Source organism: Homarus americanus, unplaced genomic scaffold, assembly GCF_018991925.1.
Source record: "Homarus americanus isolate GMGI-L3 unplaced genomic scaffold, GMGI_Hamer_2.0 scaffold45698, whole genome shotgun sequence".
Taxonomy (NCBI): Eukaryota; Metazoa; Arthropoda; class Malacostraca; order Decapoda; family Nephropidae; genus Homarus; species Homarus americanus.
The window spans coordinates 9197413-9216052 of NW_024735554.1; the positions used below are offsets into that span (position 1 = coordinate 9197413).

Here is an 18640-nt window from a genome sequence, read left to right on the forward strand (position 1 = left end):
GGCATCGCTTGGGGATGCTGTGACGTTCTGCGAGTTAAAGGTACTGTAGCTTGCCGAGACAGGGTGATGCGTCGTAAAAAGCAGTCCGTCATGACGCAAACACGTTATATTGAATAATCGGGACGTTAAACAAATTTTTAGTATCTAAAGATTAGCGACATAGTACTGAGACAACGTTAAGTGGGCTGACGTTATACAAGGACTTACTGTATAATTGCAACACAAAAAACTGTAACTGTAGTACAGGTTGACAACCCTTTATCCGAAAAGCTCTGAAAACCGAAAGGTTTTTTTTTTGTGGAGCAAAACTTTTTTTTTTTTTTTTTTGGAACAGGGATTAGCCCACCCGGGCATAGATCACTGACCCACATCAGGGCCTGGGGGGCGAAAATGTAATAGTAATAATAATTACTCATAGTAAATAAAAATTTTAATAAAAAATACACCAAAATAAAATACTAATGATTACAACAATAATACAGTAATAATAAAATTAATAATAATAATAATAATAATAATAACACTAATACTGTAATAATAAAATAATAATAATAATAAAGAAATACAAGAATAAAAAAAAGATCAAAAGTGAGAAACATGACCTAGATCTATGAATTATTATTATTTTTTTTATTATATTTTCGCCCCCCAGGCCCCAATGTGGGCCAGTAACTTATGCCCTGGTGGGCTAATACATGTGTGTGTAAAAAAAAAAAAAAAAACTAACCATTCTGAAAACCGAAAAATTCCGAAATCCAAAATGCCTCTGGCCCCAAGGATTTCGGATAAGGGACTGTCAACCTGTACATACAAACTTTGAAAAAAGTCTTGGCCAAAAACTAAAAACATTGCTCATGTCAACATAAAGCTGAGTAATTAAATTTTGACAGGCACAATCAATTTCATAGTTAGAACTCACTTGTCAGGCATAACAACTCTAACTTTTTCATTTTTGAAAACCAAATCAGTGCGGGAAGGATACAGAACACGTAGGCCTCCATCTTCATCCACAACTCGAACTTGTTGGATTGTTAATACGTCCTTACCTCCTGCATTCTTTTCTGGACTGATTCCAGTTTGTAAGGAAAAAAGAATCAATGAGTCAATGACTTCTTTAGCCTTTCCTAGTGATGTGCTGCTTGTCACCTCCACAAACACATTCACTGTCTCTTGTGTTATCTGTGAAAAAAAATTATATACTGTATATTTATATATTACAATGTCTAATATCAACAGTAATAAAGTATATTTTTATAAGGAAATATAAAGTTTAAGTCTTCCTTATCAATGGTTATTGTACTGATTTTCACATTAATAAAGTAGAGTACTCACAGTGTTAGCTTGGTTACAATAAATGAACATAATGTAACTTAACAAATAATATTTCACCAACACTGGGAACAAATCTAAGCCTAGTGTGAAGTGCAAGTTGTGTTATTACTCAGTTAAATGTAAATAATAGTAACAATTACAAAGACAAACTAGAGCTGTTTGTTAAAACATATAAGCCCTCACTGGCTGCAAAATGTCAAAGTCCAAAAGCTAAAAAAGTGCTTCAACAAATTTGCACTATATTAAATTTCAGTATAAGTGTTTTAACAAACAGAAACAATCACCAGAGATAAATGAAAAGACAATATATTGAGGCTTGGTAGCAAAGTGTGGAGTTGGGGAGTTAGAGGGAAGGGGAAAGGAGGCAAGATTAATGGTTAACAGGCTAAGTGCTGAGCATCAAGCTGTATTTACAATGCTGAAGAGTAGAGTAATATGAACGTTTTTCTTAAATATTCATGTTTACCAAACGTTAAAAAATGAAACGGTAAATCAAGGACTACGTTAGATAAATGTGTTCCTTAATTGATCAACTACACCATAATGAAACAAATGAAGCTACTTTAAGCATGGGATACATGTACAGTATCTCAAAAATGTATCTACCAAGATGGATCTGATGCCTTTCGAAATGCTAAATGCAACTACAGTAGTGATGTCCCAGGAGGGTTGGTATGCGTGGGTCTGTGGCATAATGATTCTACTACATTTGATAACCGAACATCATATTAATTACGCCGAAATAAATACACATTGTATTATTTATGTTAAATTATACAAGGGAGGAACGTGCATATCCCAGTACTGTATCTATCATCCGCGGTCTGATGATGTTTCACACAGAGTGGACACACTTTTTTGAGATACTGTACAGTACTTTTATCAATACAGTATCCTCATATATTTATAACAAAAGTAAGAACTTGTGATATTTTTCTCATACTTTGGTGTTTTCTGCATTGGTGAGTGGTGGGAGTGATATTACTGTTCCATCAGCATCTACAAGACATGGCCAAAGACTCCACCGGTCCACTAGATGAAGAAATCTGCAAGACAATTAGTACACAACTAGTAAGTAAACTACAACAAAATTATAATGCCTAATACATTTATACTAAATATGAGTGAACAATCAACTTCTGTGGGGGAGCTATGCTCCTGGAACCTGGCATAGATATTAACCAAGTGATAATCAAGGATTATACAATAATTTATGGGAAAATTTGGATGGTGATTTACACCTTAAATTTCAGCCCCATTCCCATTATTCAACAAAGAAAAAAATCTGAAATATCCCATAATAATAAGGATTCTGAGCTTCTGGACCATATACACAATATTCCAGAGTACAGTAATACTGTAGTGTAAAAATTACCCAAAACTCTTATCTTTGGCAGAGCTGGTAGACCATGTTATGGGCCTGTGAGAACTTTGGGTAGTCAGTTTTATGTTAGCCCGTATTATACAGAATATATTTACATCACTCCTGCATGACCTTGTAGAATTTTCCTCTCTTTGTGCAGTAATGTTATTATAGTGCCCCGCAGTTTTACATATTTATCATAAAAGTAGAAACTGAAAGGCATAAATTCTACGTAGTGTAAAATGTGGGTTAAGTACTGTAGCAAAATTATTAATGGTGGTGCTGGTGGGGAGATGAAATATAAAAATGGTCACTGCTCACACATGGAAGAAACACATTCCAATTATAGATGTGATTAAAAGAGCTGAAAGGAACGTATAAATTGGTCCTCATTAAATCTATTACTGTACTTTCTCATTTAATTTTTTCCACAGTCCCAGCATCTGCAAAACAGCAAAGTGAGCAGCATGGAAATGATGGTCTAAACTGGTCTAGAGTGGTAAAGTCAGACCATAAATTACTTTTACCCCTTCAGTGTCAAACAATATGACACACTGGTGAAAATTTTTGTGCAAAGTTCTCTCATCTGGATTCACATTGGTAGCCCTGCTTTCCTTTTATGGGAATAAGCGGAGCTATTCCTGACACTTTGTCATAACGAATACAGTATTCCTAAAACGGTTAAGTTTATTGTACTTTATGATCTGACTGTACAATACATCATAACTTGGATGACGCAGAAAACATGAATTTACCATGCACAGGAAACTACCAGCACTGTACCTACTGTATATGTGAAAATTCCCTGCACACACAGCATTACTGTGCAGGGGCCAGTATTAGTGACTTAGATTCCATTGACAGAGAATTGTGATTTGTGGTCAATGTAATCACCACAAGTTGCAAGTTGTCTACAACGAGCAGAGGCTAAATTCTCAGCTGGATAAGGTAAGAGAACAATTTAGAAATGCCTGGTTCATTTTCTCTTTTGCCAGTTCACGAACTATACACTCCACTTATGGCCTGCACTGAGATCTACAAAACAGCAGTTTATAGCCAAGTCATACAAAGGTCGACTACTACATGGGTTAGTGTAATGGTTAAGACTCCTAGGCTTCAAATGTAGCCTCCCCGACACCTTTTTTTTATCAAAGGAATAGAGTTTTTTTAATAGTTCTTGCATCACTAAATAAGTAAAAATCAACCAATGTGCAGCAGCATGTTTGAAAAAATGAAGCTGAATAGGTGCATGGACAAAAGATCTAATGACTGTTAGAACTTAAAATACAGTAGTTGGATAGTACTTTCAGCAAAAGTATGAGTGCATGAGCATACACATACAAAGAAAAGCAAATACCCTGTATACAGTAAAACCTCGTTAAATTAGTCTTCAATATACAATACCGGAATTCGCCCTTTTCAGACTTCCAAAGTATTCCAAACCGCCCCTCAATTTACCAAAAATATTTAAAAAGGACCAGAAAATCATGCATCAGTCCGGACAGTTTGTGTGTTCGTACATGCGTGGGTGTCACGTGGCACATGCCTCAGTCTGAGTCCCACATTCTTACATATTACCAGTGAGCTATGCCTCAATACCTACACTCAACTGCTGCTTTCATGGCAAGATTGTCTTTTTTGTGTTGTTAAGAAAATAATCAGGTTATAAGGCTTATTACATTTAGAGTAATATTACATAATATTTAATCTGTTTTTCAATGTAAAACTATACAGTACTGTACTGTATCATCAAATTCAATAAAACATGCACAATATGCATACTTGTGTAGTCCTGTAATATTGTTCCTCTTTTGGTGTTTTCTCTGTGCTTCTGCCTCTTGCTGCAGTCCCACATGTAACTCTCTGGCAGACATTTCCTTGCCCCTCACCAGAGGATGAATGCGAATCTCTTCAGGAGCTCCAGCGATGAACTTCAGAGGGCCTTTTATCTTGGCCAGGTCATGTGTTGCAATTGTAGCTGCCAACCTCTTCTCACATACACCCTCATGGAGTTTTGTCTAATTTTACCACCATGAAAAAAAAAATTTATAAGATGGTAGAATGCCCTGGGATCACTTCGTAAGAGAAAAAATTTACAGTGATGGAGAAAATATTAAAAAATATTAATAAACTTAAAGTATACATTTCCAAGGGAAAAAATTTGCTTAAGTGAAAGTAAAAATTCAGATTTACCAAAACTAAAGAGAGACACCAATTTATAAAAAGGTTCCATTCCTAAAACCTTTTTGTAAATTTATTTTTTTGTAAATAGGAACACATTTCCCCAGAAAATCCCATTATAGAAGCTGATATACTGTATGTTTCTAAGAAAACGAGGGAAAATAAAAAAGCTTTTCCATCTTAGAACCTAATCTTAATTAAAGTTTTTGATGTATACGTACTGTAAAATGATTATGAGCCAATACTACACATAATAAATGAAACAAGCAGTCTCCAATTTTTGAAGATCCAGTTTCTGAAGAAATTTTTTTTGTCCCAGGTTCTGTTTTATGTACCATACAGTATGAAAAATCAAGAGTTAAGCCTCCGTAGCAACAGTGCTCCATGCCAGATGCGAAAATATTTGCTAATGTCTGAAAAAATTCTGGGACTGTGCGATTTACTCCAGGGATAAGAGAATTCATCTCAATACAGGAAATCTTTCAAACCTGGAAATGCTCTGCACCAATTGACCTGACTAATAGGGAGATCACCGTATTGAATTATTTGCAGTACATTGTTAGTGTACGCTACCTCCACCTCTTAATTAAAGTAAAAAAAATAAATTTCTGGTGTGAAAAGAAAATTGCAGACTTTTAACTGTCACCCCTACAGTATGTGACATGCCACCCTCCCTGCCTGCCAATTTCTTTTTTACACAGTGTTTATATGCAAGTAATGTACTGTATAGCTGTTAGTTAACTGACAGAGAAAAAATTTTAAGCTAAACATCAATTGCAGAAATATCATTTACTGAGAATATCATCTCCACTAGACTTATCATCCACTTCTTGTGTCATTTGATGTATTATGAGTACAGTATCACCAATAGTTCTTTACAATTAACAAATTTGCTTGTGCAATGTACAAAAAAAATCTAGTATGTACTGCACTGGGTAATGCACCAAATGGCAGTTAATCAACTACTAATTGTATTTACATGAACCAAAAATTTGCTCCCAGTGGTAAGATTGGGTCACAGGAAAGTCTCAAAAGTGACTTTCCCTGAATACAGTATCATCTAGGCTGGGTGTGCCGTTTTATCTCATTTGGGATTGATACTGCGTCAGTTTGAGAGGTCCAGAGAGGGAGCGAATTTTTATTCATGGCTCTACAAATGTGGGCCAATAGAGGTCTGATGAAGGGGGCTGGAATGCATCCCTTCATTTTACAATTAAAAATAATTTACAAATGATGACTAACTAATGCCACAATTCTTCAGGAAAGCATTTTGGAATATTGTGTGCATTTGTGCTAATCACCTATCCTATGGGATGGGATGGTCAGAGGAAGCTGCATAATTCACATTGAATCACTAAAGCACTCCTGTTTATTCATGACATTTACTGATATGGAGATGCTTTTTTTGTATGGAAACTTCTCAAATAAGCTACCATGATATAATGGCATAAAATAAATATCTATAAAATACAGACAAAAAATCTTCTTAGCTTACCTGAGTAGAAATAAACTTCTTCAGATTATCACCACTTAAGTCAACTCCCTGAAGTACACAGCAAACTATGTACGGGCGTACATCCTTAGCAGCTGTAGTAACTTGTACTACTGGAACTGTATCTTTCACACTTAGAACACGTAGTTCATTACACAAAATGTCTACCTGAGGAAAAGAAACTCAAATATATATTTGCAAAATATACCCTGTACTCATCTTATTTGGTTAGAGAATACAATAGAGTACAGTCATCCCTTGGTTATAGCGCACTTGGTTATCGCGATTTTTGTTATCAAGCCTCCATCAAAATCTGCACACCTGCCGTTATAGCGCATTTTTCAGGCCGAGAATTTGGTTATCACGCATTTGCCTCCAGGTGTAATGTTACCCCCTTGCTTCACCTACATCTATTGAGGATAAAATCTTTCACCTACAAATTGACAAAAACACATTTGATGGATGAAAATGGATGGATGTACAAAACATGAAAGCGGTTGTACAAACACAAGCACTCACACATGCCACTCATACTGACAGATCTGACACTTACTTACTTGACAAGTTTTACCAACCATAAAGACTGTTGAAGCTTTCAACATCACTCACAATGGATCTTGAATGTTCCAACTATAACCAGACATATCTAAGTTGCCTCAACAATTGCAATCCCAGTTGCAATTTCAAATTCTGTGTCATTACTAAGGAATAACGAAGTCTCGGGTGCACTCTAAGATTGAGAGAAAACGGAGGACTCAGGTGTCCTGAAGCGATGAGAAAAGGGACTCCTATGATGAGGAACTCAAATAAAGAAAGCATAGCTACATGTTTTGTGGACTACAGTATTGAGCGTACCCTTTTCATCACTTTGTAATAAACCTAGCCATGCCTATGTGTGTTTCTGATATTTACCATAACATTATCTATATCTTTAGTGGGTCTAAATGGTCGTAAAATGGGAATGTTGGGGTTGGGTCTTGGGTGCCTGGAAAAATTTAGAATAAATCCCATAGGTTCTGTACTTTCGTTATCATGCACTCAGCGCGGTCCCAATTGGGCGTGATAACCAAGGGATGACTGTATATTATTTCTCCTAATTACATTTTAAAAATACTGAATTCAGACACCATTAGGCTGTTAGAGGCCTTTGAATATATACTGTAGTAATACAGAAAAATTCTATAAATGAGTTACATCGATAGGAAAACAAATGAAATAATAAGATTGAAAAAAAAAAAAATATGAAAAATTAGATAATTTGGCCATATAATTAAGGATATGAGGATAATAGTAAAACTATTAATGGAAAAATTGAGGTAGGGAGGCCTGGGGAAAGTAGAGACTGGGATGGATGAACAAAATTAAGAACTGAGTTTTCAAATTCTGTGAGGATTGATAAAAACAGCTCGAAACCATGGTTGCCAACCCTTGGACATGATGCTGAAATTTTGATAGATTGATTCAGATGCTATTGATTGATATACAGTAAATGACTTTTATGAACTCTACTGTATATGCTATTTTAGGTTTGTACAACCAGAGTGGACAAAGCACCAATACGGTCAAAATCGAGATTTATTCACAAAAGGATAAGAAAATCACCTCTGTATCCCGAGAGAAACTCGGTTACTAAGAATGGAAGTGGCAATATGGTCGATTTTCTTATTAAGTAAAACTACCCAAGCGTCACTACGAGCTGGCAGTGAGGGTGGCAGGTGGCAGATCACAGAGAGAGAGAGAGAGAGAGAAAGAACCAGAGGTCTCCTTTTTATGGGGGGGGGGGGGCACTTTGTCCACTCTGGTCATACGCGCCCCATATCTAATGTCTCCAATAACATATCTAAATATTAATTAACTTAACTAATCTGAACTACAGTGAGGGGGTGGGCTATCATCCTCCGAAATTCTGAAATAAATATGTTAGGCCTCACCATTTCCTCCAATATGTCCTGGAAATCAGACATCCTTAGTATAATTAAAGCTGCCTCCCGAAAGTTGGGAATGCTGTACAGATGCCGCAGCTACTTCACTCCTGAGCAGTTGCTCCAAGTATATAAGGGATTCATTCGTCCTAACTTGGAGTACTGCTCTCATATCTGGGGTGGCTCTTCTTCTGTCCAACTGTTAGATAGGGTGGAATCAAAGGCATTTCGTCTTATTAACTCTCCTCCCTTAGCCGACAATCTCTCTTCCCTTTCTCTTCGCCACAATGTTGCTTCACTCTCTCTCTTTTACAGGTACTTTAACGGGCAATGTTCAGTGGATTTGGCATCCTGTGTACCGCCGGCAAGGCCGTGGGTTCGTAACACAGTCTTGCCCGCGGTGCCCACCATTTCTCTGTGGATGTCGGTCACACGAGAATAACCCGTTATAGTACCTCCTTCTTTCCTCACACAGCCAAACTGTGGAATGCTCTGCCTTCTTCTGTGTTTCCACGCTCTTACAATCTGTCTCACTTTAAAAAGCTGGTTTTCCGGCATCTTCATGGTGTAGATTAATACAGTACAGTATAACCTTTTTTTCTATATTTACAATTTCTTTCAGTTCTTTTTTTTTTCGCCCCCCAGGCTCCGTTGTGGGTCGTTTGACCTGTGTCCGGGTGGGCTAATTCCCGTGAAAAAAAAAAAAAAAAATGTGGTTTCCAGGGTATTCCCACAACAGATATTTTTTGTATGCAACAATGATTAACTATGGCTGGCAAGGAAGGACTTCCCTTTCTCTTCACCACAATGTTGCTTCACTCTCTTTTACAGGTACTTTAACAGACAATGTCTGGTGGTTTTGGCATCCTGTGAACTACTGACAAGGCTGTGGGCTCGTAACACTCACCCTGTCTGCAGTGCCCACCGTTTCTATGTGGATGTCGGTCACACTAGAATAACCCATTACAGTACATCCTTCTTTTTTCACACAGCCAAACTGTGGAATGCTTTGCCTTCTTGTGTTTACATCCTCTTACAATCTGACCACTTCAAAAAGATGGTTTTCCGTCATTTTCGCGGTGTAAATTAACATACTAGCCTTTTTCTCCTCAATTTTTTTTTATTTTTTTTTACCCTTACTTTTTTGCCCCTCAGGCCCTGTTGTGGGTTGATGACCTATGCCCAGGCCATATATATATATATATATATATATATATATATATATATATATATATATATATATATATATATATATATATATATATATATATATATATATATATATATATATATATATATATATATATATATATATATATATATATATATATATATAAGACAAGAAGTGGGTTTACACACTCCCTCTGTATCCGCCTAAGCAATGTAACTGTATTATGCAGTGCAATATTTGAAAATTAATACTGAATTATCAAATACAGTACTGTACTGTAGTAAGGTAATAATCAGTGCACCCAAATAACTAAGTACAACTGATGAAAATCCAAATGAGTTATGGAAATGTGATAATGTACAAGTTTGAAAATTTCACTGTAAGCATAATAACTAAAAATTAAAGAATGAAAATTATGGAAATGGAAAAGCATTGGAATATTATAACAGATTAAATACTGCAATAATAGGTACCTCGTCTTCATCTTTAGCCTTTCCTTTGCCTCCCTTTCCTTTCTTGCCCTTGCCAGGAGCTCCACCTTTGCTATTTTCAGATCTTGGACAATGCTGCCGGATGTAGTCAATCACCTGACGTGGAAGGCAGCGATCTGATTCAACCAGCTTTCTGAAGCGACGATCATTTAGAGGATTCCCCTTCAAGTTTAAATCTGTCAATGATCAAGAGAAGTTATTTAAAATACAATACTTTTTTTCTGAAGTAATAAGAGAAGCACAAGCCCTTTGCAGTGAAGAAGGGTAATAATCATCAATCACTGGTACTAAGAGATAATGAAGAAGTAACAATTCTTTACCACAAACTAAAACTGCGGTATACAAATATATTTTAACATGTGTTAATATTGTATTACTGTACTGTACTATGCTGTAAAAGGAGCTATGGTTCTCACATAAAAGTACGCAGATATGCAGTCGCTTTGGCAGTGTGCCACCCTAACAGTCTGTTTATCTTTCATACACATCAGACTGTGCTTTATCTTATTACTGGACAGTATAAGTACTGTATCAACTTTATTCTTTTTAATTACAATGTGTGGTAAGGGTGTGAAGCATTCTGGGAGTGATTGTAGTGGAAGTGAAGTAAAATGAAGAAAAGATATTACCCTTGAACAAATATTTGACATAATAAAGTGGTATGAAACTACTACCCCTAATCCCTTAATTCCCACTCAATCAATGGTTACTACAATACGATTTTTCTATAATGCAGTGTTTTTCAGGAACACAACTACTGTACTGCATTATAGGAGAACTGACTGTACTACATCATTTATAATTACATATGACAAATACCAACAAAATCTAATCGAGCCAAATAATTCAGTTTCTTCTTGTCAAACAGTACAAAAGTAAATACTTTGGTATTACAGGTATTATTGTTTCGGTCATTCAGCAAATTTTAGGATTTTAAGTTTTGGAATCAGTAGTTTATGCAATTCTAAAACTTTTCTTTTATAGCATTTCCATCGGAAATATTTTTTTTTTTAGTATTTTAAGTGATAAAATTACCCATAATATTACTTATTCAAAGTGGGCAGGGCTTTGAAGTCGTGAGAAAAGGTGGGGTAAAATACTAAACAAACTTTTGAAAACCTTACCTAACTTTTGAGCTTATGGATCCCTCATCTGAACACCGAAAACAACACATTCTAAAAACCGAAAACAACATCACCAACCAAACACCAAAAACACGAATAAAGTAATTTTTTTTATAGTTTGTGGATTTTTAAAGGTTAGGAAACATTAGGTCAGGTTTTTAAAAGTTTGTTTAGTATTTTACCCCACACTTTCCCTCCACTTCAAAGCCCTGCCCACTTTGAATAAGTAATATCATGTGTAATTTTATCGCTTAAAATAATCGAAAAATATAAACCTCAGACGGAAACGCTATGGAAGAAAAGTGTCTTAGAATTGTCTAAACTGCGGAGTCCAAAAGTTAAACTCCTAAAATTCGCTGGATGACCAAAACAATAATTTTACCAAGACATACAGTATTTCCTTAAAGCTCGCCGTTTTAAAGCTTGCGTGCCTTGGAAACTAATGGATTGCCATGGTAAATCAACAAAATATATCTGAGGCTATGTGCCAGGGATCAAGAGGAGTCAACACTTCAGCACAGTACAGAGAGAACAATTTCCCAGGTCATAAGATGCACCCTATAATTATCAAGGTATATTTTAAGCAGAATTTTTTTTTCTTCAGATTTAAGAGCTTATTGTACTGGCAAAGCCAAATCACTGGCTATATGGTATCATGTTTCTCACTACCACAGCTCACTATCACTGTGTGGCCCTAATGTCCATATAGTGTTATTTCGTGTTTGTTTAATTCTGTTATTTCATATTTATTATATTGTCTTATGCATACATAATGTTATTATACATGTGCATATAGCTATTTATATATGTATTTTGCACACTCCTGGAACTGGTATGAAAACTCGCGGATTTTGCATTCTCACGGGGTCCATTTTACCTAACCCCAGAGAGCTTTAAGGGAATACCTGTACTGTAATTTTAATCCATTAGAGGGCAGCTCCACACTTAGGTATTTTATTCTGGATAATGACAGATATTATATTCACCAGAGAGAAACCCCTGCCCTTAAAGGGTTAAAGTGGCTATTAATATGTTCAGACATTTAATTACTTAAGCTAGGTCATGCAGTCATTCTGATTGACTGAGGCTGATGATCTAGATTACTGAATTTGGTCAGTTGCAAATACGTAGTTAGGTTAGGTTGGGTTAAGGTAACAGTACACAAGTTTTGAGTGACCGAGTTCAGTAATCCCAAATCAGCGTCATCAGCCTCGTCTAATCAGAACTAATGCCGGATAAACAGTGAAAGTGAGTAAAAGTTCGTGACATAACAAATAGGCAATGGATATTTTGCCGTGACCGGCTAAGTTCCTACCATTGCTATTTTATTGCAAGTGCGCTCCGATTGGCTAATCATCTATTAATGGCAAACGCGAGAACTATATTTGACTGTTAGATTATTATTGATGACTGACGACACGGATGAGTTATTTGTTTTATTGTTTATTTTCTTACTTCATTTTCATCAGTGAGTTCTGATATGAGAATCATTTCTTGTGCAAATGCTTCGTTTGGTAGATAATGAGGTCTCAGGTGCCCACTACTTTATCTTCTTGGCGGTGACATCTCATCGCAGGATGTAAACAGCCAATCATATTGTCATACATTAAAACACTCCACTGTCCAGGATTGATTAATGCTGATGATCAGTGTATGCTCAAGAACCATTCAGTATGGATGGCTGCTCTCGTGTCCACAAAAAAATTAAAATCACACTACAGTATATCGTAGAAAGTTCCTACTGTTTAATATACCAGAGGGTCCGTGGGACAGAGTCCCCGGCTAGGAAATTAGGTAAGGTTAGGTAGGTTTGTTTGGTTAGGTTGGTGAGGTCTTCTAACAATGCTTCTGCTGCTTGTTTTTCATATCAACTAAAGTTAGGTTTAATTTAGAGATAACCACTTTTTTAACACATTTGCACAAACTACAATAGTGTCCACTATAAAACACAGTGAAATTGCGGCATTTTTATAATCGTTTTCCAAGAAAAATCGGCCACGGGTCAGTCGTCAATGATTACTGACGGGGGGAGCCACGAATTACCCAAAAGTACCCAAATGTACCCGAAAGTAGCCAAAAGTATAGCAAATATGGGTAAAATCTTAACGAATATCTGTTATACATACACAAAACATGTTTAATAATATTTTTAGTGTAATTTTGTAAAAATAATTTTTAAGATGAAATAATAAACAGCGAAAAACTTTCAGTATCGGCAAACGCTAAATTCCAAAGAGTTTGTGAACAAGGGAGATAACTCAGATCCATCGTGATGCACTTCGCTAACCTAACCTAACGAAAAGTAAATCCTACGGCTATGTTAAATACCCCAAGTAACAGAAACATCGGTAATTATATCTCCAATTTGGATAGGTGACTCTTTGGAATTCAGCATTTTTTGCTGTTTATTATTTCATTATTTTGACTACATTTCAATGAAAACATTATTAATCAGGTTTTATTGATGTAAAACATATATTCGTTAAGATTTTACCCTGATTTAATATACTTTTGGGTACATTTGGGTAATTCGTTGGACCGCTCTGGCAGCATTTGGGATTTATTTCATCATGAGTTGATCGTTGTGTAGCTATAAACATACCTAACCATATTTATGTTGTGCATGGAAACTTGTCATTATAAGAGAGGCGACATTTACAAGAACCGAAACCAACCTAACCTAACCAAACAAAGTAGCCTTCCTAACTTCCAAGCTGGGGGACACACCCCCCAATGTATTAAACAGAAAGTACTTAACCAATCAAAGTGCACTCACGGTAAAATAGCGTTATTAGGATCTTAGCCGGTCTCAGCAAAATATCCACTACATAACAAATATGAACTGCCTATAAGTTGTTTGTTACAAGCATCCTTACCTTTCAGTTTGACACAATCAATGAGTTCTCCCGGAACAACCTTAATAACATTACTCCCCAAATCAAGTGTCTTCAGTGACGGAAGTGTTGACACATTTGTAGGGATTTCATTTATCTGATTACTGGTAAGCTTAACATCTGCCAAGTGCGCGAGACTTTCATGACAAATATCAGGAAAATCTGATAATTTATTTCCACTTACATCCAGAATTGCAAGATTGATACACTTTTCTAAATTTGGCAAAGCAAGTAATTCATTATTGTTAGCATTCAGAGTTGTTAGACTGATTAAGTTACCAATACCATTTGGCAAACTCTGAAGACAGTTTATCGATATATCCAGGAGTTTCATTTTTTCAAGATTCCCAATTGTTTCAGGTAGAGTTTGAATCTTGTTGCCTGGGAGGATCAGGTTGGTCAAGTTACGGAGTTTGCCAATGTCTTCAGAGATTGTCACAAGAGGTGACTTGGACACCCTAAGGAAATTGAGATGTGACAATTCATATAAGCCTGGATCTAATCCTTCATCTTCTATTTTCTTGTTTATGTCGTCCCCACTGAGCACCAGTTCATAACGCTTCTCGTCCAGAGCTTGTTGTACTTCAGGCCACATGATGGTAACTTGTCGTGTTTAGGTCTTCCCTCAGGTCCGCTACACTCCACATGCCATGCTGTCAAGATTTTTTCCCCAGGATGGCCTATGAACCCCCCCCCCCTCCTTTTAGACCGACAAATTGTAAATGGCAGTTTGCATTATCAAATCTAACAGAAAACACCCTAATTTATTTCATAATAATTTACATAAATTTAAGATTTATTTTTTATTTAATTTTATTGCCAATATTTTCTATCTTCGAATGGCTATAAAATTCAATTCTGCCACAAATACCTTTAGTCAAGGTAACCAAATCAACTATTTACTAAACAATAAAAAAATCCGATATATTTAGGGTTTTTTAATAAATAGATAGATCCATTCGTACTTTTCTCTTGCCAATGCGTTGTTTTAATTGGGGAAAAAATATACATGACATTCTATCATACAGATCTGAATGTAAACAAACAATCATAACAAAGACTACCGATTTCTTACCGAAATATGTGAATTATATATATATATATATATATATATATATATATATATATATATATATATATATATATATATATATATATATATATATATATATATGTATATATATATATATATATATATATATATATATACATATATATATATATATATGTATATATATATATATATATATATATATATATATATATATATATATATATATATATATATATATATACATATATATATATATACATATATATGTATATATATATATATATATATATATGTATATATATATATACATATATATATATATATATATATATATATATATATATATATATATATATATATATATATATATATATATATATATATATATATATATATATATATATATATATATATATATATATATATATATATATATATAACCACACTCACATTTTTCCGTGAATCACTCACTCACCCTTCTCAACACAGAGACTGCTACAAACTGGGGAACAAAAGGAAATTATACCTACAACTTACAATACCACGGCCAATATCACCTAAGTCTAGGACAGTGGTTCTCAACCTGGGGGCCATGGCCCCCAAGGGAGCCACGGCAAGAATTTAGGGAAGCCACGGAGAGCTGTTATAAATTGTACGTTTCCAAATAATGTTGGGAATCTGAATTAAACAAAACTTGTATTACTTATTTTGACTTGGCAGAAGAAAATTTTCATTCTTTTTTGTCATTGTGTTTAATCATAACGACAATACAATTTTAATATTTACATACTCTGGTGCTAACTTTTTTTTTTTTTTTTACGGATTATTTAAGATTTCACAGGTCCAGTCCCTGTCTGTGTGACAGGCACTGGACCGAGCTGCTGAACTGACTTGTTCAGTACATGTCCGTGTGTCATCCCTTTGCAAGTGGTGATAGGACCGAATAATCTCAGTCTGGCCTGGGATACCATCACGAAAACAGTGGAAGCCACGAGGATGTTGAAAATTCTTCAAGGGGGAAATGGAGTGAAAAAGGTTGAGAACCACTGGTCTAGGCGGAGTGAGGTCACAATGGAGGAGGTGGGTTTAGAAATGACCTGTCTAGTCTCCTGGTAAATTTGGGTGTATAATAAACATTGTAGGTATACACATGTCCAGGAGTGATTATAGACAGTGAAGGCGGACTTTGATTTCCTTCTTTTTTTTATTTGAGTCGGGTTTCTGTACATGATCTTCCTCATTCCTGAACAGTTGGAACAACCCTGGCTACACAGCAAACCATATCACGGCCTAACACAGACGGATGCTACAAAAACATGACATTTAAAACATAGTGTTTCCCAGGCCATGTATGGTTGGTTATTCGGTGACTGAGCAAAGATGAGAAGATGGCACCAAGATATCACGTGACCTTGCTCGCCTAATCACGTTAGACATGCCTTAAGACTGAATTGTCCAAACTTTTTCTACCCCAGAATTAGGCTAGGATACAGACACATATGGCAAGTTAGTAACGCTGTACCCATACCTGAACACTCAGCATGTAAACTTTGTGATAAACCTTTAAAGCATGCATTTGAACACTATTTTATTGAATGTGACGCTGTCAAAGACTTCAGGCCACCTGGCTTATTGTATCATGAACTTTGTAATTACTACATTGAATCGGGTGTGCTTGAGGACATTCTTGCTGTTTATGCCAAATTTGCTAGCCCACACTGATTAAACTTCAATTAGAATATGACGTCCAATGTATATGAACCACTGTCCTGCCTGGCAGTGAGCAGTGACATCACCCACATGACTCTGACCTATATATACTGCTAATGAATATGATGTATTTCTCTGTGTACGAACCTCAACACGGGTTTACAAAGGGAAAATCTTGTCTAACAAATCTGCTGACTTTTTTTAGGAAAGTCTTCGAGGTAGTAGATAATGACGAAAATTACGATGTTACTTACTTAGACTTAGCAAAGCATTTGACAGAGTACCGCATCAGAGGCTTCTTAGAAAAGTTAAGGCTCGTGGTATCGAGGTGAGCGTTTTAAATTGGATAAAATCATGGCTCACCGATAGAACGCAGAGGGTCAGCGTAGATGGTGTTAAATCTGAGTGGGGTCGTGTTACCAGTGGGGTTCCCCAGGGGTCAGTACTAGACCCACTCTTGTTCATAATCTACATAAACGATCTAGATACTGGGATCAGTAGTAACATAAGCAAGTCTGCGGATGACACCAAAATAGGGCGGCAGATTAATTCAGGGCAGGATGCAAATGCACTGCAGGAGGATTTAAATAAACTGCAGGAGTGGTCAGAAAAATGGCAAATGAAATTCAACACCAGCAAGTGCAGAGTACTTAATATTGGAAGAACAAATACTGTCAATGTATACAGCCTTAACAACATCAACCTAGAGAAGTCGACTTGTGAAAGAGACTTAGGGGTACTTTTAAGCCCGGACCTACGGCCTAGAAAACAGTGCGTTAATGTTCGAAATAAGGCAAACAGAATATTAGGTTTTATATCTAGAAGTGTAAGTAATAAGAGTGCAGAGGTCTTATTGCAACTATATTTTGCGCTAGTCAGGCCGCACCTCGATTATGCGGTTCAGTTCTGGTGCCCTTATTATAGAATGGATATCAATTCACTGGAATCGGTGCAGCGAAGAATGACGAAAATTATTCCGGGACTTAGAAACCTTCCATATCAAGATAGGTTAAAGAAACTAAACTTGCATTCCCTAGAAAGACGAAGAGTGCGGGGAGATATGATAAAAGTATTTAAGTGGGTGAAAGGAATCAATAAAGGGGATATAGACAAAGTTCAAATAATATCCGAGCAGGATAGGACTAGCAGCAACGGATTTAAGTTGGATGAGTTTAGGTTTGGGAGGGAGATAGGAAGGAACTGGTTCACAAATTGGGTGGTGGACGAGTGGAACAAGCTTAGCAACTTTATAGTAAGTGCTGGAACGCTGGAAAGTTTTAAAAGGCTAGATAGATTCATGGATGATAGAGAGTGGTAGTAACTCTCGACAGGAGCTGCCATGCACAGGCCAACCGGCCTATTGCAGACTCCTTTTTTCTTATGTTCTTATGTAATCTGACCTATATACAGTATACTGTTCAGGAATATGATGTATTTCTTTGTGAATGAACCTCTATCCTGCGTGGCAGTGAGAAGTGATACCACCCTCAGTGTCAAGACCTGATTGAATTCCTCAGAATAGGCAAACTGTACCCCAAGTTTTGTCAATAAATTTGTTAAACTAAACTACTCTTAGGGCGCTGGTCCTTCTTGTCTCCCTCCCTACCACGCCACTGAATAGCTAGAATAGCTCCGAGAAAAGGGACAGTTCTCTTATGCTATACAATTAATATTTTTTTTTTATGAAGTTAACCTATAATGCTACTCCATGTTTATCTTGTATATACGTACTTGAATTCCCCTCTATGTCTGGAAAAAAAAATCTTGATCTCCAGGCCATTTCATACCAAACAATCAATTAGTGTTTCTATATTTTGTTTTACTCCTAAAGGTCTTATCGCACTCTGTACCATATACGGCATTTCATTTCCTACTCTAACTAACCGTCCATACTCTCCAGTTTTTC

The 18640-nt window shown here is 36.0% G+C and overlaps 1 protein-coding gene across 2 annotated transcripts; it reads right to left on the reverse strand.

Moving 5' to 3' along the window:
* Positions 1 to 705: 705 nt before the first annotated feature.
* Positions 706 to 14655, reverse strand: LOC121871496 (leucine-rich repeat-containing protein 47-like). Of its 2 annotated transcripts, none has more exons than XM_042373885.1 (6): positions 14256 to 14655; positions 9935 to 10128; positions 6372 to 6536; positions 4478 to 4713; positions 2276 to 2378; positions 706 to 1179 (listed from the first exon to the last, which is right to left on the reverse strand). In XM_042373885.1, exons 1-6 carry the CDS (start codon positions 14563 to 14565, stop codon positions 916 to 918), a joined length of 1272 nt encoding a protein of 423 aa, XP_042229819.1. In that variant the 5' UTR covers positions 14566 to 14655; the 3' UTR covers positions 706 to 915. The 2 variants fall into 2 exon arrangements, with proteins under 2 accessions (XP_042229819.1, XP_042229818.1); XM_042373884.1 differs by having other exon boundaries at positions 13953 to 14655.
* Positions 14656 to 18640: the final 3985 nt, after the last annotated feature.